At 42.2% G+C, this 20,407-nt stretch overlaps 1 protein-coding gene across 1 annotated transcript in view; it reads left to right on the top strand.

Moving 5' to 3' along the window:
- The window catches only part of soat1 (sterol O-acyltransferase 1), a 52,842-nt gene that overhangs the window by 16,440 nt on the left and 15,995 nt on the right, over positions 1–20,407 (top strand). The window contains exons 3-7 of the mRNA XM_067990515.1: positions 9,320–9,378; positions 14,125–14,273; positions 14,698–14,757; positions 15,089–15,196; positions 17,129–17,411. Of these exons, the coding sequence (XP_067846616.1) occupies positions 9,320–9,378; positions 14,125–14,273; positions 14,698–14,757; positions 15,089–15,196; positions 17,129–17,411 (659 nt within the window). The remainder of the gene's footprint in view (positions 1–9,319; positions 9,379–14,124; positions 14,274–14,697; positions 14,758–15,088; positions 15,197–17,128; positions 17,412–20,407) is intronic.

A 20,407-nucleotide genomic window follows, 5' to 3' on the forward strand; every position in this document is an offset into this window, starting at 1 on the left:
CCAGCAAGCATGCATTTTAAATTTTTAGCAGGATGCTGTCTCTTTTTTTCTGTGGTTTTGAAAGGGATTTTTATATTGTAGGTTGGGTCTTATTGTCTTAAGTGCACGGCTTTCCTGGTCTTGGGTTTAAACAATGCAGGCTGGCTGCCATTTTGGCCAGTGTGCTTGTGCAGAGTATTCATGTCAAGAAATCAGTAGGGAGGTACTAAATACTTTCATCGATGCTGCTAAACTCAGAGCAGCCAAGGATACCCTTGCCACCCATAGTTACACAAAATATCAGGCTGGTTACTTTGAAGTGGACACTGACTGTGGGATACCTGTATTAGGGGAGCTGGAGATCAAAGAACAATATAAAAACACCTAAGATGCACTTTGCTGAATAATGAGCAGGATTGTCCCCTTTAAGTGTTTAAAGGCTTGGGGTGTGTATAGTTTAAGAAATGTACAACACTGGTAGGAGCTGGGTGTCACAATTCTTTAATAAGACATTAGTAAAAGAGCAGGTGTTTGTGTAATTTTTCACCAGCTGGATTTTTGTTGGCAATAAGATGGTTGTGTTGTAAGAATTATTGAGGCTCCCTGGATAGTTCTTTCAGTTACGAGGAGTAACAGTGTCAATTGGGTGAGACTGATGTTTAGTTTTCACAGGAACTTGCATTTCCAATTTTGCTCTCTGTACTTTTTGTTCCACTCTTGCCAGTGGGGAGAGAAAATTCTTAAGCTGGGGTGGGGGGAAAACGGATGGATTTCGCTGATGTATGGATCTTGCGTAGCCAACAGCAACCCAAAATTTGTTGCGAAAAGCAGCCGGAAAAAAAACGTTTTTCCTTGTCAGCAGCCTAAGTCTACCGTGTTGACGTTGGGGGTTCTCGCTGCCGGTGTGTGATGTAAAGTTGCTTTTACAAGGCTAGCCTTTGATATGGACCCAGCACCTGAGTTTAAAAACTTTCAGCATTTAGGTCTGTTCACTTGAACACACATTTCTAGCACTTGCAATGGTTTTGTCGAAGCTATGGCATTACTTCCTGTAGATCTCCCATTCCTAACATAGCTGCAGTAATTGCTCTGTATATGGTCAGAAGAGTCAGACTGAAGGTATTTGTATGCAAAACACTAATTGCAGTGTTTTTTCCAACTACTCTATTGTGATGTTCATAAGATATAACTTAACACGAAACCTGCTGAGAACAGCACAGTGGAACTGTAGTGTTTGAGATTTAACCTCTCCTTGCCCTGCTCCCACAGAAAAAAGACCAAATCAAATTGGCTTACGATGCCAGTGAATTGTTGCTGTAATGTGAAGATTTTCAATCCTCAGCTGTCAAATCTAGGCATGACAAATAGTTATGTTGCAGGCTGAAGTCTTGATGGTAGCCTGTACGTCGGTGAGTTGGGACTGTATTCATCCCTGTTAACTAATTCCACCCCACGTTGCCTTTTTTCCCCCCTCCCTGCCCCAACAAAACAATAGTAGCAATATTTGGCACAAAGAAACAATTATTTGAATTATACTTGAACAGCCTGCCAATACTGTTGCCCATGCTCACACATAGATAAGTCACTTGGGAGAGGTACCAAAGGGCTGCTAGCACCTGCAAAATCATATCCCAGGACAAGTAATGGATGAGAGAAAATTAGATTTTGTTTCAAAAGCTCACATTCTTCATGCAAGTTAATAGCCACTGATGAAGAAAAACAAAATATTTTTAAATCAGCTGAAGTTCAACAGAACAGCAAGAGCAAGTCGGTTAATCTTTCAAGTAAGACTGTCTGTCCCTTCTGAAGGTACACCCCACCTGAAATGTTCACCTTTCAGATGCTAACTTGATTTAATTGGTGTTCCTCCAGCACTTTCTATTTTTATCCCAGATTTACAGCTCATTACATCTCTCCTATTATCAGCATTCACCATTTGAAAGAAAAGCAGTTCTATGGTTAAGTGCCAGCACTGATCCTCTGTAAAATCCTGCATACATACATTTGCTGCTGCAGCACCAAGAAGATATAGAGTAAAATGGGGCATGATGATCCCTTCAAAGTTCAACTGCTGCACATCACTGACATCAGATTTCAATATTTCTTTTTTTACTCAGCCATACAGACCAGAGGGTCCCACATTTAATTTCTGTCCAGTACTGAGTTAGTTGATTTCAGCCAGGGTAGCAGTGGAGGAACTGCAATTATGAGTGGGTGCTCTGGACTTGGCTGAAGGGAGGGGAAAAAATAGACAAAAATTGAAAATGCTAGAAACACTCATCAGGTCAGTCAGCATCTGTGCAGAGCACAGACAAGTTAAAGTTTCAGATATAGACCATCAAAAGGGGAAAAAAGGCCGCTTTCCCGTTCCTGACCATTACCTGATGACCTTCCCACCTGACAGCAACAAGAACACTCTGGACACCATCTGTCATATGCTGAATTGACCTGATATTGGTTTGGCATTCTGTTTGCACATTAGCTGGGGTAACAGGATTGAAAGTCATTTAGACCAACAGTGGGAGTGCGGAATTGCCTTTGATCGTCATTTCAACAGTGTTTTGTTCTTTCTCTCTGACTCAGTACCTCTACAACAAATTTCTTTGAATGTTACTGAACCCACAGTGCAAAGCAACAAATATTGTGATAGAAAGCACTTTGGACTGAAGTTTGGCCTTGAAAGTTCAACTGAATTTGAAAGGAAGCCAAAGAGATGGGTAAATTGAATGCCCGTGATTCATAAATGGAGAACATGGCAGAATACTCAATTTGGTTGGGCTTCACAGTGAGCATAAAATTAATTTGGAATTCGGGCATAGACACTTCAAAATTTTTCTTTTATAAAATTGAAAGCAGGTGAGGGTAATTTGATTTTGAAAAAAAAATCAATTTATTTAATAAACTAATACTGAAAATTGCAGCATTCCAGACTTAATCCCACTTATTAGCCTCCACAGTCTAGCCCTTGAGGCGAATGCCTCAAGGAAATTCTGAATTTCTCTTAACTTTTTTGTTGTATTTATAGGATAACATTTGACTAAATGAGTTGCACCAAAAAATTCCTTCTGTAGGCTCCTAGTAGGAACTTTATTCCCAGTTACAGATTAGTCCATAAAGAATGTGTAATTAACTTGACTGAGATAAATTGCTTCTATCTTGCTACAGATTTTTTCCCTTCCCCGCTCCCCACATAGACTTAACTTGAGATGGTATAATGCATGTAAAGTGTATTTTATTATTGAGCATTTAATGCCCTTCAGACATTGGTCAAGCTCTAAGTGCCAGCTGTGAATAGCTTTTACAGAAATTACTTTTACTCCTTTATGTTAATCCAATACACACTGGATGGCATTAAATTAAAGCTGTGTCCTTTTTCATATGCACACCACAGAAAATGCTAATTGAGTTCCCGTGGCAACTACGCAGCCACCAATACAATACGCATTGAAGATTTACAGACAAATTAAAATGGTCGCTGGAATAATGGCCTCTTTTTGGAAGTTTTCTGAGAGGTTATAATGCCTCATGTACCTCATCAGCAGCTGTTGTTTCATGTTCTCTTTTAACCCTTACAGACAAAATTCATAATTTTTCTTTGTGCCCTGATATGAACTGAGTATTGGTTGTCAGTGGGAAAGGCAAGGAACCTTGAGAGTGAAGTTTAGCTCAATAGCAGCATTTTTAACATGTTATACACCAAAGACCTTTGTTGGAGGCAGTCTGAATTCCTGAAACATGACGGTGAGTCACACAATGTTTAAATGAATGTTCCCATTAATTTGCATGTGTCAAACTGTGGATGTTCTGATTTGAGCTTTTTCTAACAATGAGGCAATGGTCCTTTCCATTCCTATAGGCCCACCAAAGTTAAAGGACAAACCAGTGAGTAAGAAAAATGAGCATCCAAAGGCCCTAGTTTGGACACCCTTTATCAATTTGTTGCTATTGCTTCTGTAAGTCTGTGCTGGCCTTATCAAAGAACAGTTGTCTTGGCATCACACTATCCAACAGATATGAGGAATTTCTATTCTCTTCAATGTTGATAACCTCTGGGAAGCTGGTTTTGAGAAGTTACCAAGCACAACAACTAGACTGAGAATTGACATTCTTTTAGATTGAAATGGCAGTCACTTGTCTTCATTTGCTCACTCTGGGGCTCAGTAATCCTGCCAAGATATTTTCTCCTTTTTTCCTCTCACCTCATTACCATTACACCATTGGCAATTCTGACTGTTCAAACGCAATGTATTAACAATTAAATTAACTTTATTTTTGTAACTGATTTTAAAAGGTGGCATCAACATTTGTCCTAATGTCTGAGCAGTACTTTAAATATTTTTAAATTGATTGAGATCTGAGTATTCACTGTGTGGAATTTCCAGATGCCTTAATTTAGTGATTTTGAAAGTATTGATTAGCCCAAGTGTTAGATTGACCACACTGTCTGGCACGGCTATGAAGAGTACTAATGAAGTACAGAACCTGACTAGGAAGTTGCTTTAAGCCTTCTGTGGAAGCAGTGAGTATGATCTCTGTTGAATGTTGAATGTTGGATAGTTCAATGTAACCAATTGGCTATTAAGTTTATCTTGATAATGCGCATCCAAGTTTTGTCAGATATGGAAACATGATAGCATCTGTATACAGATCAATTTTTGGCTCTGTTGGATGTGAGAAGAATGTCATAGATGTAAACATAAAATAGCACAGAGCCTCTAATTGCATACAGATTGGCAAGTAGGTTTCCGATCTAATTTTCTGTTTTCAGTCTGCTGAATATCTGGAAGCAAAACAATATCTTAAGGGTTTCTTTGGATGAGAGGGGAATGCAAGAGAGAGTGAGGGAGGGAAGGCAGAAAGAACCTTTTTACAATTTTAAAATTTGATTTTTAGATGTAACCTCATCAAACCGTTCCTTGAGATTGAGTGATAAATGTGCATGTATTTTGGTCAGCATTCACACAGGCCTGGAATTGGAAGAACTTGCATTTATATAGCACCTTCCACGACCTCTGGACTCAAAAGCACTTTATAGCCAAAGAAGTACTTTTGAAGTGTTGTCACTTGTAATATAGGAAACATGCTAGTCAATTTGTGCAAGGCAAGGTCCCACAAACAGCAATGTGATAATGACCAGATAATCTGTTAGTATATTGGTTGAAGGATAAATATTGGCCAGGGCAAGAGTTCTTCGAATAGTGCCATGGGATCTTTTACATCCACCTGAGAGGGCAGAAGGGGCCTTGGATTAATGTCTCAAACAAAAGACGGCACCTTCGATAGTGCAGCATTCCTTCAGTACTGCAGTGTAGTGTCAGCTTAGATCTTGTGCTCAAGTCCCTGTGGAGTGGGACTTGAACCCACAACCCCCTGACTCCAAGGCAAGAGTACTACCAATGAGCCAAAACTGACACCTGAATAAGCTGGCTGTGGAAGTGATTGATCACGTTAGGTTTTGAAGGTGGTCCTTTTAGAACTCTATTGTTTTACCATTATGGAATCTAGTGGTTTCTTAATTTGCGTCCAGTGTCCTGACGTCAACACCCTTATTGACATCCCAAGGTGGAGGATCTGAGAGCTACCGATTTAAGGGACAAATCCTCTGACCAGAAAACTGACACTTTTTTTCAAAAAATATACTTTATTCATAAAATTTGCAGCAATACATACAATACAGTTGTCATATCACATTCCAAACGTACACAATACAGATTATACAATTTGCAGGTTACATCAAGTACAGTTCAATGAAACATATTGGACATAATTACAGTTCATGACACTCTAGGGTGCCTCATTGCAATACACTCAATACACATTTTTGATAACAGGTTCGTTACAGTTACATTACATCAGTTAGAATTTTACATTCTGCCCGAGGGGGTTTTTCCCTGATTGCAGCCCCTCGGTATACAATGGCGGGAAGGCTCTAAACGGTTGCCTTTCCCCACAGAGGCTGCACCCATCCTCAGTGCGTCCCTCAGCACGTAGTCCTTGACCTTGGAATGTGCCAGTCTGCAACACTCGGTTGAGGACAGCTCCTTGCACTGGAAGACCAGCAAGTTTCGGGCAGACCAAAGGGCGTCTTTCACCGAGTTGATGGTCTTCCAGCAGCAGCTGATGTCCGTCTCAGTGTGCGTCCCCGGGAACAGCCCGTAGAGCACAGAATCCTGTGTTACGGAACTGCTCGGGACGAACCTGGACAGATACCACTGCATCTCTCTCCAGACCTTCTTTGCAAAGGCACATTCCAGAAGGAGATGGGTGACTGTCTCGTCTCCACCACAGCCTCCTCTGGGACAGCGCGCGGTGGCGCTGAGAGTCCGGGAGTACATGAAGGATCTGACGGGAAGGGCCCTTCTCACCACCAGCCAAGCTAGGTCTTGGTGCTTGTTTGAAAGCTCTGGCGATGAGGCGTTCTGCCAAATGACATTGACAGTCTGCTCGGGGAACCAACCGACAGGATCCACCATCTCCTTTTCCCTCAGGGTCTCGAGGACGTTGCGTGCTGACCACTTGCTGATCGCCTTGTGGTCAAAGGTGTTTTTCTGCACAAACTTTTCCACGAAGGACAAGTGGGGCGGAACGTTCCAACTGGACGGAGCGTTCCGTGGCAGCGTGGCCAGGCCCATCCTTCTCAACACCGGGGACAGGTAGAACCTCAGCACGTAGTGACACTTTGTGTTTGCGTACCGAGGGTCTACGCACAGCTTGATGCAGCCGCACACAAAGGTGGCCATCAGGATGAGGGCCACGTCGGGCACGCCTTTCCCCCCTTTCTCTGGAGATTTGTACATCGTGACCCTGCGGACACGGTCCATTTTTGATCTCCAGACAAAGCGGAAGATGGCTCGGGTGACTGTCACGGCGCAGGAACGAGGTATGGGCCAGACCTGCGCCACGTACAGCAACACTGAGAGCATCTTGCACCTGACGACCAGGTTCTTGCCCACGATCGAGAGGGATCATCGATCCCACAGTCCCAGTTTCTGCTTAACCTTGGAAATGCGCTCCTCCCAGTTTTTGGTGCACGCCCCTGCCCCCCCGAACCAGATCCCCAGCACCTTCAGGTAATCCGACCTGACGGTGAAGGGGACAAAGGATCGGTCGGTCCAGTTCCCAAAGAACATGGCCTCGCTCTTGCTACGATTTACCCTGGCCCCCGAGGCCAGTTCAAACTGGTAGCAGATGCTCATCAATCTGCGGACCGAGAGCTGATCTGAGCAAAAAACGGCGACGTCATCCTTGTACAGGGAGGCCTTGACCTGAGTGCCTCCGCTGCCTGGGATCGTCACCCCTCTTATGCCCGCATCCCTCCTGATGGACTCGGCAAAGGGTTCGATGCAACACACGAACAAGACGGAGGAGAGAGGACAGCCCTGCCTGACTCCAGATTTGATCGGAAAGCTTTCTGATTCCCACCCGTTGATTGAAACTGCGCTACTGATGTTTGTGTCGAGCAGTTGGATCCAATTGCGGATTCCCTCCCCAAACCCCATTTTGGAGCGCACGTCCATCATGAACGTGTGGGATATTCTGTCCAAGGCCTTCTCCTGGTCCAGGCTGATCAGACAGGTGTTCACCCCCCTGTCCTGTACGTAGGCGATCATATCCCTGAGTAGCGCCAGGCTATCAGAGATCTTCCTGCCAGGTACGGCGCAGGTCTGATCGGGGTGGATCACCACCTCCAGGGCTGACTTGACCCGATTGGCGATGACCTTGGACAGAATTTTGTAGTCCACGTTAAGTAGTGAGATGGGGTGCCAATTTTTGATTTCTTCCCTCTTCCCCCTTCTGCTTGTAGATGAGGGTGATGATGCCTTTCCTCATGGAGTCTGACATGCTGCCTGCCAGGAGCATACCCCCGTACACTTCCAGCAGGTCTGAGCCTATCCAGTCCCACAGAGCCGTCGCTTTCGGGAGTCTTACTCTTCTCGAAGGAACGGACGGCCTTTGTCAGTTCGTCCAGAGTTAGCGGGTGATCCAGACTCCCCCGCTTGACCAGAAAACTGACCCGATTGAATTCCTCTTTGTAAAATTTCTGCTTTCTCACTGGTATGCAGTCATGCTAGGTGGAGATTACTGGGATACCACTTTTGTCATGATACTGTTCTAGATCAGCAAGCTTGGATGTAGCCCTGCTCCTTCATAGAAAGTTACAGCACCAGAAGGAGGCCATTTGATGTATCGTGTCCGTGCCGGCTGAAAAGGCAGACATCCTTCAATGCATGTCTGCCTTTTCAGCTGTTTGCCTTTTAAGTAGGGGAGCAGACTGAGAAATGGAAACTTGGTGACAGATGACCAGAGGAAATGTTAGAGTGCACACTAAGTGTGAGCAAGAACCCTGTGGCAATTGTAATTGTGTGCTCTATTGAGTGTTTTTCATTTATAATCATGTACAAGAAATGTGAGAGATGAATTTGTCTGCACAGATGAGCTTGCCTTTGGTATTCGGAAGCTACATAGCATATCTGTTTTTTTTTGTTTCTATTTTTAGTGATTCAGCAACTTCAGTACACATACACAATTTTTCATAGTGTTTGAATCTAGTTTTTTTTTAACTAGAGAACCCCAATTAATCTTAATATCTGTTGCCAATGCAATCTAATCATCTGGAGATCTGTTAATCACTGTGCTCCAAGTATCAGTAAGAGTGGGGTGAGTTTTAGAATATAGAAGAATTACAGCAAAGTGGGAAAACAAAAGATGTACAGAAGTAGCTTTTTTTCTTTGATATATAGGTAAAAGGCCCAATGTCCCATAATACGGGATGCCACCGGGTTTTAAAAGATTAGAAGAGAAAAGGAGATCAATCAAGAAGTTGTGATTGGGGTGACACCAAACTTGGATTTGAAGTCCTTTGTGTCAGGGGGAGCAGAGATAGGGTCGCAAGGAGTTCCATGGTTTTTTGACATCCTGGGGGAAAATTAAATTTGAGTAGGAGGCAGTGTGATGATTTTTCATTACAACACAGATACCCGTTAAGTGTTTGGGGGAAAGAAAGTAGATGGTTAAATTGCAGGTGATGCTAGCAGAGACAATAGGTGGCATAATGAGAGAAATCATTATGCTTCAAATTAAAGACGTTTTATTTAGAAATGGACATGTAAAAAAAAAACTGGCAATGGAGCAGGCTTCACCAAGACTTGGAGAGGGACCAGGACACAATTGCAGAGAACGTTTTCCGATATTTAACTGGGACGACTGTTTTAAGCCTGAATTGCTTTTGCTATTTTGTGGACAACATATTAATTCCCCCTTGTCTTTGCCTGCACCCCACAAATCTCTTCTGGTGGAACTCATTCTGCCTTGAGTTTAAAAGGTCTTTGTTTCTTTTCAGGAAAAGTAGATGCTGAACATGTGATCAGTAAGAAGATGCAGCTCAAGCTAAAGGCTGAGGTAAGGTTTCCAATATCACATTCAGAATTATTTCCAACATGGTTGACTTTTTAAACTATTTTCCACTTTTAACTAGCATAACCTGTTGCAAATGTCCATGTCTTTGCTAAGCCAAATCCACTGTTGGTATGAGGAGGTAATTCAGTGTTAATGAAAGGAATTTGCTCACTTCCTGTTGCTCAAAGTGTGGTATTGTAGGTTCATCTTGAAAGTTGTTTCAGCTGTTCAACCAAACATTTTTTAACCAGTGTAATTGTAAGCACAAAGTATTAAGATCAATTATCACTAGCAGTGCTGTTCATTACTGTTAAAGATTGAGGAGCTACAAAAACAGTTTGGTGTGAAATGGAATCCAGAAGTGGCCATAAAGCTGAGATTGTGTTGTGTGTCATGTATTTAGACTGTAGCTTCTAGATCCAACCAGGCAGTAAAGCTCTGTTGCCAGCAGTAAAACAAAAATATGTTTAGTGAGTATGGGCAGCAGTAACTGGATTATCTCAGCATTTAAATTATCTGCAGGTATGTTTAAAAAGTGGGTTTCAAGGGCTACCCTCAGCACTTTGTAAACCCAGTTTGGCACATACCATTTAAGCTCTGTGGTGTCAAATAGAAGTGGTGTGAGAAAATTGTCTTCGGAGAGTTTCACATCACTTCTCTCTGGAGTCTGGTCGGCCCTGACTCTGGATTTATTGCGCTTCTGTAGTTGTAATGTAAATGCACCAATTGAAATTTAAACTACGTGACAAATTGCGATGATTCACTAGCTCTCCAGTATTATACAAATATAAGTGCTAGGCCAAGTGTTTGCTTCGTTGTCCTCTGCCGCAGAGGCTCATGTTCATGCATTCTTTGTGATGGTGAGTGGCAGTGTCCAGCTGAGGCCAAGTGGTTTTTCGTGTTTCATTCCCTGGGATGATACTTAATGTTGAACTTTACTTTCTGTCCTAGTGGACTAATTTTGATTGCTCAGTCCATCACTACAAATCTCTTTTTATGTAGAATTTGTAGCACAGAAACAAGACATTCGGCCCAATAGGCCTATGCTGGTGTTTATGCTCCACACGAACCTCCTCCCATTCTATTTACCTAATCTCATCCTCTCAACATACTCTTCTATTCTTACTTATCTAGCTTCACCTCAACCACTCCATGTGGTGGTGCGTTCGACATTCTCACCACTCTGAGTAAAGACATTTCTCCTGAATATTTTAGAGCTCCACTTCAAATGTTTACACTGCACAGATATGGGTACTTCACTGGTTAGATGTCTGCAGCTGGAATATTAACACTGCCAGGCTCGCTCGGCATTTCTTTTGTTGACTTGGCAGCGTGAATAGGAGGGTGATAGAAATCAGTGACAACATATGATCGTTTTATGAAAAAAAAACCCATGAGCAGCTTTTCAACTTGGTTGGGCAGGGTGAGGAGACACTTGCACCTCTTTCAAAACAGCTGCTGGTGATTAAACTTAAAACAATTTGAGTCTCAAGAAACTCAAATAGAATTGTGTCAGAGAGCTGAAGGGTGTACACAGTATTCTCTGACTGTTCTTAAGGACTGATCAGGGATCAAGAAGACATAAGTGGAAGTGATGACAATGTCTCAACAGTTAGAACAGCACACTCAGCAGTAACTGTTGCAACAAAGTGAGAAAAACAGTGCAGGCTTCCGTGATGTCACTGATCAGTGCCAAACACTGGGACATTGCATTAGTGTTAGCCGTCTCAGCTGACTAATGTCAAATTAATTTAACCCTTGGACTTTGATTCCTGCCTCTCTCTCCCAACTTCCTGTTTTTCACTTCCTCTCTTAAAGGTGCTGGTTCATATTGAGTGCTTTGTCACTTTCTTCAGCCATAATGCGAAGAGGTAAATGTACATTCAGATAAAAGGCAAAGAAAAACTTACCAACTACTGTCTACAGGAGTCATTTAGTCCTTAAGTCCAAAATGTGTTCAACTTGGAGCAGGATGGAAAATGCAATACTCGTTCTAACTTTGCAAGCTTACCTAACACTTGAAATCATAAAATCAGATTTTGAAGCTGTCTGTTCACTCATTAATGTGCATTACTTTCTGGCTTGCATCAAACTTTTTATCAAACTTTTGAAGAGGCTGCTCATCCTAGTGGATGAGGCTTTCCTGAAATTCCTGCAGTCAGCTGAAAGCTTGGCCTTGTCTATAGTGGTAAGTTTGTCATCGTGATTGAAAATTTACTTTTTAATTGCTAAGCTGTGCTTAGACAAGAGGATCTCTCTTGTGCGTCTTGTTGATTTTACAAATCTTAGACATAATTACTAACTTAGACACTCTGCGGCGAGTGACTCACCTCCTGACTCCCCAAAGCCTTTCCACCATCTACAAGGCACAAGTCAAGAGTGTGATGGAATACTCTCCACTTGCCTGGATGACTGCAGCTCCAACAACACTCAAAGCTCGACACCATCCAGCACAAAGCAGTCGCTTGATTGGCACCCCATCCACCACCCTAAACATTCACTCCCTTCACCACTGGCGCACTGTGGCTGCAGTGTGTACCATCCATAGGATGCATTGCAGCAACTTGCCAAGGCTTCTTTGACACCACCTCCCAAACCCACCATCTCTACCACCTAGAAGGACAAGAGCAGCAGGTACATGGGAACATCACCACTTGCACGTTCCCCTCCAAGTCACACACCATCCCCACTTGGAAATATATCGTCGCTGGGTCAAAATCCTGGAACTCCCTACCTAACAACACTGTGGGAGAACCTTCACCACACTGACTGCAGCGGTTCAAAAAGGCAGCTCACCACCACCTTCTCAAGGGCAATTAGGGATGGGCAATAAATGCCGGCCTTGCCAGCGATGCCCACATCCCATGAATGATTTTAAAAAAATAATAATTTTAACTCGTTATTTCAAAACTGTATAGCATAAAAGATAGAAATCTCCAATCCTGTCATAGTTGTTAGGCTGTTCATTCCCTCAAGCCTGGATCTGAAAGGCTTCCAGGCCAACTATCTGATTTAAGATCTGCTGAATGTTCCGCTCCTTTCAACAAAAAATAAATTCTTGCCTCAGACTTGATTCAATGTGTGTGGCTTGTGACAATTTTGTGAGCTTGACCAGGTCATGTGGTGGTGTGTTGAAATGATTTCCTTTATGTGTCTCTCTGCTGGACTCTTGCCATTTATTCAGCTGAAAGAGGGTGCAGTTCCAGCTTTTCTGGTTGCAGAAGTTAACTAGGGACAGTGAGTAAGTTTGTAGTATACAGTGTTAGATTTGTAACAGCCAATTTTACAGGCTGAGTTACAATGAACACAATTCAGCACGTGCAGTATTTGATAAGTTTGTAACAATTCTTCTGTACGCATCATGTTTCATGGAACAGATTTAGCTCTGACCAAATCTGTTTTTCCCCATCAATGGGGCAAATTTTGTCTTGATTGGTGAAAGAAATCAACTGCAATAGTAAGCTTTCCTCATATTTCAACTGCAAAGCCCACTCCTGTAAGTGTCCTTGTTCCCTACAAATTGTAGAATAACTTTTTATATGCAAATATTGTTGCTTGGGGTCACATAGAACCCTTATTGTAATAGCTTACTGGAATTGGCAGAAGCCCTCTCCTGTTGTCCACCAAGGATCTATCCTTACCCACCTCCTTTTCCTCACTTACCTGCTGCCCGTGGTGATGTCATCAGAAAACATGGGGCAGTTTCCTAATAAGACAGCTCTACCTCTCTTTGACCGATCTCTACTCCTTCACTGCCACTCAGCTGTCAGACTACTTGTCCAACATCTAGTCTTAAATAAAGCACTATTTCCTCCAGCTAAACATTGGGAAGACCAAAGCCATTGTGTTTGGCCCTCAACAATGACTCCATCCTCCTTTCCAGGCGCTGACTCGTGCTGAAGCACACTGTACCCAATGTAGATGCCTTGAACTTCGGACCCCATATCTTCTCCATCACAAAGCCTCTTCCCATACCTCAGCCCATCTCTGCTAAAACCCTCCATCCATGTTATCACTTCCAGATTAGACTATTTTAGTCCTCCCCAGGCCGGTCTCCCATCTTCATCCTCTGTAAGCTTCAGCTGCTCCTAAACTCTGCTGCTTGTATCTGATCTTGCACCAAGCCTTGCTCATCATCACATGTCCTCACGACATTGACTTCCAGTTCCTCAAACCATCAAATTTAAAATTCTCATTCTTGTGATTAAACCTCTTTTTTTGAGGCTTCACCTATACTGTTCTCTGTAACCTCCTCCAGCCATAAAAATGCTCCGCCCTCCTTGAGTTGTCCATTCCTCTAACATTGCCCTTTTTGCACCCATCTCCCATTGCGCCACCATTGGTGGCCATGCCTTCAACTGTCGAGATCCCACGCTCTGAAATTCCCTCCTTAAGTACTGCTGTCACTCCACCTCACTCTCTTTTAAAAACCCATCTCTTTAACCAAGCTTTTGGTCACCCCTCCTAATATCTCCTTTTAGCTGGCCGTATATTTTTAAAACAGTTGTTAATTTGCTGTGTGGACGTAACACTTCATTGGTTGCTTAAAGGATCCTGGCTGTTTCTGTAATGTTTGTGTAAATACGTTTAAACAGATATATGGGGTAAGATTTCTGGACAATTATATTTTGAGGTTCACATGCTGGTTCAATTGATCTACAAAGGGTGCTTAGGTCGCTCAATGTAGAGATGTTTTATGCAGTTTGAGTATTTTCTGGCATCTATTCTATTTGTATCTTCTTAATATAGCAAATGAAGACCGACTTGTTGAAGCAGTTTGATTCTCAGTTTAACCATTTTGTAGACAATCTGATTGATGAATCAACAACCCTGGACTCCTCTCTTTCTCCTTTCTTATCTGCATCGGTGAATAAAGAGCAGACATTTGTGGCTCACAGGTAAGGAATGATGGAATATGAACACGACAGGCAATGGAGTAAGGCTGAAAAGGCTAGAAACTGATATTTGTGCCAGTGTTGTACATTCTAGCATTGGCAGGAGTTGTCTGGGGTATCGTTTGCTCCTTTTTGTGTTTTACAGGTGCTATTTTACATAAAAACCTGTAACCAGAATAGTTGCTTTTCTTGGGATCTATAGAGGGAAGGTTACATGAAGAATACAGTAAGGCACGTAAAGAGGGAAACGTGTGATAAGTTAGATATTTATTGTTTGAGATGTGAAGGAGTTCATAGTTTCTGAAGAGGGAAGTTAGAATCTAGCCACTCATTGTGTTAGCCTTGATTTTTGCCATTTTTTTCATACTAGATTGATAGTAATTGAAGGCTTACTGTGTTGTGTCTAATTAAATGTATCTGGTTACAGACAGACAAGGGCACCCCCAGAAAAGGGAAAGCACTTCATGTCTCGGCGATCTCTGCTTGAGTGAGTGTGACTTTTTTAAATGGGTGATCCATCTTTATCAATTCTCCCAATCTTGGCAGCTAAAAGTAGAGGTATCAAATATTGGAAAGGTTGGTGTGAATGCCTTGGTATTCCCTAAGAGTGGGAAGGCACGATTTGGGAAATTTTGAGATGGGCCTGATTTCAACTTTTTTTCTGCTTAATTGTCTTGATTTGAATTTCTTAAACTTGTGCCTAGTCAGTAAGAAACATTTTCTTTTTCCTGAGCTACTTGCTCCCTTTAAGTTTTATTTCAGTGCAGCTATGCTGCAACAGACCTCTGGGTAAATGTTTCTCTGTCCCTCTCCCTCAGTGAACTGTTCCAAGTGAATCACATCCGGACCATCTATCACATGTTCATCGCTTTACTCATCCTATTTATAGTCAGTACCCTGGTGATGGACTTCATTGATGAAGGAAGGTAAGGATTTGGACAGGTGGGGGGAGAAGACGAATGTAGTCTACATTTTTAAAAACTTGAACTATATGCATATTTATAAACAATTCTGCCTGTACAGCTAGATAGAAAGATCTCGGCTAATGAAAATGCTGAGAGGCAAGAGCATATCTAACTTGATTCCATGGGATATTGTATGAAGGTTCAGAACAATGCATTTTCTGCAACACTTAATTAGAAATTTGATAAATTTATAATAAAGTTTGAGTTGAAGATCCATCACTCAAAATATAAGCCACTAATGACATTGGGCATGTAACTTCTGTCTGAGGGTTGGTTCACACTTGTTAAACTGTATCCAGGCAACTATCCTTGTCTTGAGGGTTAATTGACCCTAGGGATGGGCAATAAATGCTGGACTTGCCAGCGACGCCCATGTCCCATGAACGAATTTTTTTAAAAAGTACATTTTTGCATCTCAATCCTATTTTTAAAATTTTTTTTGGTGCTACTACCCCTTTTCTTCTCCCTCCCTCTTCCCCGCCCCCCCCCCCCCCCCCCACCCACCAAGAGCTTTAAGGGTAATGGAACATGCAACAGGATCTTGCAGACTGGCTTGTTGCTTGTTGAACAGTGATGTGGTCTTGTGATAGTTAGAGTGTACATTTTGGAACATTAAAAGATAGCAGGAATTTTTTTTTGAAATAAAAGCTTTTTTCCTCCCCATTTCAATTCTCTCCCCTCCTTTCCTGAGGCAGTAGATGAGATGAGGTGAAATTTCTTCGCTCAGAGGGTGGTGAACTTGTGGAATTTTCTACCACAGAAGACTGTGGAGGCCAAGTCACTGAATATATGTAAGGAGGAGCTAGATAGATTTCTAGACACAGAAGGCATCAAGGATAATGGGGAGAGAGGGGGAATATGGTATTGAGATAGAGGATCAGCCATGATCATATTGAATGGCGGAGCAGGCTCGAAGGGCCAAATGGCCTACCCTGCTCCTATTTTCTATGTTTCTATGACCCTTGCTTGGGTACAGTCCTAGGTGTTGTCCTCTGATAGCTCACCCAAGCAAGCATTTTTCACCTGCAAACCTGGGCAGTGGATATCAATAGGGTATTTAATTGAGAGAAGGGGGCTGGAAAGTGTACCTTGCTTTCATCCAATGTCAACCCATATGTACTTGCCAGGATGGGTCACTAGAAGGCAATAAAACGTGGGTGCCGATTTTTTTTTTTTGTTTTAAAACCCTCCCCGCCCTTATTCAGGGAAGGAAGAAGCCAACTGTAGAATTTTAGCTAACTCAGCATAGACTAGAAAACTCTGACTGTCTTGATCTATTTGGCTCGGTAACTCACTAGATAATGCATTAACTGAGCCACTGGGGGAAGCTGCATACTAGTTCTATCACATGTATAATCTTCAAGAAGTGTCTGTTTTCATAATGGTGTTCAGTTCATGTGAAAAATTCTATTTTTCAGATATGCCTCCAGCAATTCATCCATAAATAGTACAGTACAGTGGCAATTGTGTGTAATGGTGTATATGAACTTTGTACTGTCCCCATGATTTACAGGTTGTGCCTGATGGTACTGTGTAACTCAAAATACTATGGTGAAGTGCTGGTGACTGCAGGTTTGTCACTGGTGTAGGTAGTGTTGGGTGCAGTCTGAAATTAAGAATTTCACATGAAAAGTATTTTGGCACACCGTTGAAGTGCATTGGCTAAAGTGTGATCTTTTATAGTGCATTTTTAAAATTATTTATTCTTGGAATATGGATGTTGCTAGCAAGGCCAGCATTTATTGCCCATTCCTAGTTACCTTTGAGAAGATGGTGAGTCTTCTCCTTGAACCACTTTATCGGTATGCTAAATAAACCTAATACTGTAATATTGTATATGGATGCCGAATGCATTGAGCTGTTTTTCCTTGACTGCCATTCTTCTTGTTACAGATTGGTCCTTGATTTTGACCTGTTGGTTTATGCCTTTGGAAGGTTTCCAATTGTTATTTCCACCTGGCTCTGTATGTTCCTATCTACACTACTCATTCCATATGGGCTGTTCCTCCAATGGACGTTGGGATACCAGGCATCGAAACACAAAGTTCTGCGGACAGTGTTCTTTGGTGCATTGTTTATGTTGTTCCAGACACTAGGCCTGGGGACTGCCCCAGTCTACACAGTCATTCATTTTTGTCTACCTCCAGCCTCTCGTTTCATTGTTATATTAGAACAGGTGGGTGACTTTGAGGTATTCTTGGACGGCATTTTATCTCAATAAAGTCTTTTATGCTAGTAATTTAGATTTTGGGAGCCTACCGCCTGGGAGCTGGCTCCTGGCATTTTTGCTGTTAAATCCTGATCCTGAAGATATGTAAATATGGTCTGCAAGTCTTCTGCTGATCTACTGAAATTGGATCTAGCAGCATCAGTGTCAGGAGTTGGCTCATGGATACTGGGTTCCTGGAATCCAAATTGGAGTAAGACCAACATAGTGTAGCTTAATTCTGACAATGAAATAGTGTTGAAGCAGGTTGGGAATGTGAGGGAAAACTGCAGTTCAGATTGTTGGCTCACTAACCTTTTCAGTGACAATAAGTAGCAAAAAAAGCTGTTAGTATGTGAAGGGGGTTAGGAATTGGAAAAAGGGAGAGGGAGCTGTCCTTTAACAACAATGTTACAGTTTGCCTTGCTCCCTTTAGAGCTGCAACTTTAAACGTTATTTAAAGGCACGTACAGGGAGACCTGATTAAAGTCAATTGGGCCAAATCAAAAGTGTGTAGGGAAAAGTCCTTGGTTGTTAAAATGTCAGTCTGCTTTGAAAATTGAAGTCCTAAAAGGAATTTTGCTCAATTGTAACTAATTTTTGAGTTTGTATATTAGAAACTTTGGTAGTGGGATAGATAAGTTCTCAATGGGTGGTTATTTCAGGGCACTTCAGTGATTTTTTTTTGTCCTTTTAAGCTACCTATAAATTTAACTGCACTGTGCTGTCAGATTTGGGAATGGGTTGGGAGTAGTTTCTAAAACTTGTGCGAGTAGACTAATTTTTCAAGTAACTGGATGGGAGCCAAAAAAATTAAAATTCCCACAAATGTTTGGCTTTCGAAAGGGATACTGTTGAGTTTTTTTTTAATACCACAAGATAAAGGCTGCCATATGACCTTGATCTATCAGTTGTTCACAATTTACATTAACAATTTGGACTCTGGAATCGGAAGTACAATTTCAATTTTTCCGGATGACACCAAACTGGGGGGTATAGTTAATATAAAGGAAGAATGTGCCAAAATGCAAGAAGACATTAATAAACTTGCAGAATGGATGTGTAATTGGCAAATTAATTTCAATATAGATAAGTGTGAGGTGGTGCATTTTGGTAGGAAGAATGAGGAGGCCACATACTGCTTGGATAGTAAGAGACTAAATGGGGTAGAGGAGCAAAGGAATCTCTGGTTATAGATAAACAAATCACAAAGTAGTGACGCTGGTTAATAAAGCCATGTAAACAAAAAAGGCAAATCCAGCACTAGGATAGAATTGAAACGCAGAGAAATGATGTTAAACTTGCATAGAACCTTGGTTAGAACACACTTGGAGCACTGTGCACAGTCTGGTCTCCATATTATAAAAATGATAGAGGTATTGGAGAAGGTGCAAAAAAGATTCACAAGGATGATACCAGAACTGAGAGGATATCCTTATCAGGAAAGACTAAACAGGTTGGGACTTTTTTTTTCTCTAGAAAGGAGAGGGCTGAGGGGTGACCTGATAGAGGTCGTCATGATTATGAAAGGGTTTGATAGGGTAGACGTAGAGACAATGTTTCCACTTCTGGGGAGTCCACAACGAGAGGTCATCAATCTAAAATAGTCACTAATAATTCCAATGGGGAATTCAGGAGAAATTTCTTTACCCAAAAAACCTAAGAAATAGGAGCAGGAATAGGCCAAACGGCCCCTCGAGCCTGCTCTGCCATTCAGTCAGATCATGGCTGATCATCGACCTCAACTCCACTTTCCTGCCTGATCCCCATATCCCTTGGTTCCCTTAAAGTCTACAAATCTATCCATCTCAGCCTTGAATCTACTCAACAATTCAGCATCCACAGCCCTCTGGGGTAGAGAATTCCAAAGATTCATAGCCCTCTGTGTGAAGAAATTCCTCCTCACCTGTCTTGAATGGCTGACCCATGTCCTGCGATTATGCCCCCTAGTTCTAGACTCTCTAGCCAGGGGAAACAATCTCTCAGCATCTACCCTGCCAAGCCTGCTCATAATCTTATGTTTCAATGAGATCACCTCTCATTCTTCTAAACTGCAGTGTATAGGCCTGTTCTGTGCAACCAGAGTGGTAGGATGTGGAACGCTGTACCACAAGGAGTAGTTGAGGAACATAGCATAGATGCATTTAAGGGGAAGCTAGATAAGCACATGAAGGAGAAAGGAATAGAAGGGTATGCTGATAGGGTTAGATGAAGTAGGGAGGGAGGAGGCTTGTGTGGAGCATAAATGCTGGCATAGACCAGTTGGGCCGAATGGTTTGTTTCTTTGCTGTATACTTGATGCAACCTTGTTCTAGAGTATTCGTTTTGAAAATTCCTAAGAAAAGCTATTCAAGGTAAAGAACACAAGACTCAAATGAACCCCAGTGCTCGGTTTGCCTTTTTTATGGCCTTATTAACCTGTGTCGCTGCTTTGTGATTTGTGTATCTGTACCTCGAGATCCCATTTAGACTTTTATTATCCAAGCAGTATGTGGCCTCCTTATTCTTCCTACCAAAATGTCTGGCCTCCTGCTCAGAAGCTCCTCATTTCTCCTGACCCCCGCCCCGCACCGCACCGCATAAATTTTGTTTCTTTCCTGATATGCCCTCCTGTTGCTCCCTTTACACTACAGAGCTGCTTCTAAGGGTGAATTCTACAACAATTATGTTGCACATGTGCAGTTGTTTGAAAGTCATGTATTGTAACTTTCATTTTTGGCCATGGACTTTCATCGATGGTTAGGGAAAGTCTGCACAGGCCAGCAAACTCTAGGAGCATTTAGCCTGCCCATGATCAGAAAAGAGTCTGACTTCCAGCAGATCTGAGGGCAGTTGCACTCCAATTAACATTGGGGTTGCTATTTGCTGTCCTGTAACATAACTTGGAGCTGAAAGCCCAATGAGTTGTGATGTTTCAGCAACCACCTTTTTGGATACTCACCATCTTGCTCTGAAATCAGTGGAGG

The sequence above is a fragment of the Heptranchias perlo genome, chromosome 9 (assembly GCF_035084215.1).
Source record: "Heptranchias perlo isolate sHepPer1 chromosome 9, sHepPer1.hap1, whole genome shotgun sequence".
NCBI lineage: Eukaryota > Metazoa > Chordata > Chondrichthyes > Hexanchiformes > Hexanchidae > Heptranchias > Heptranchias perlo.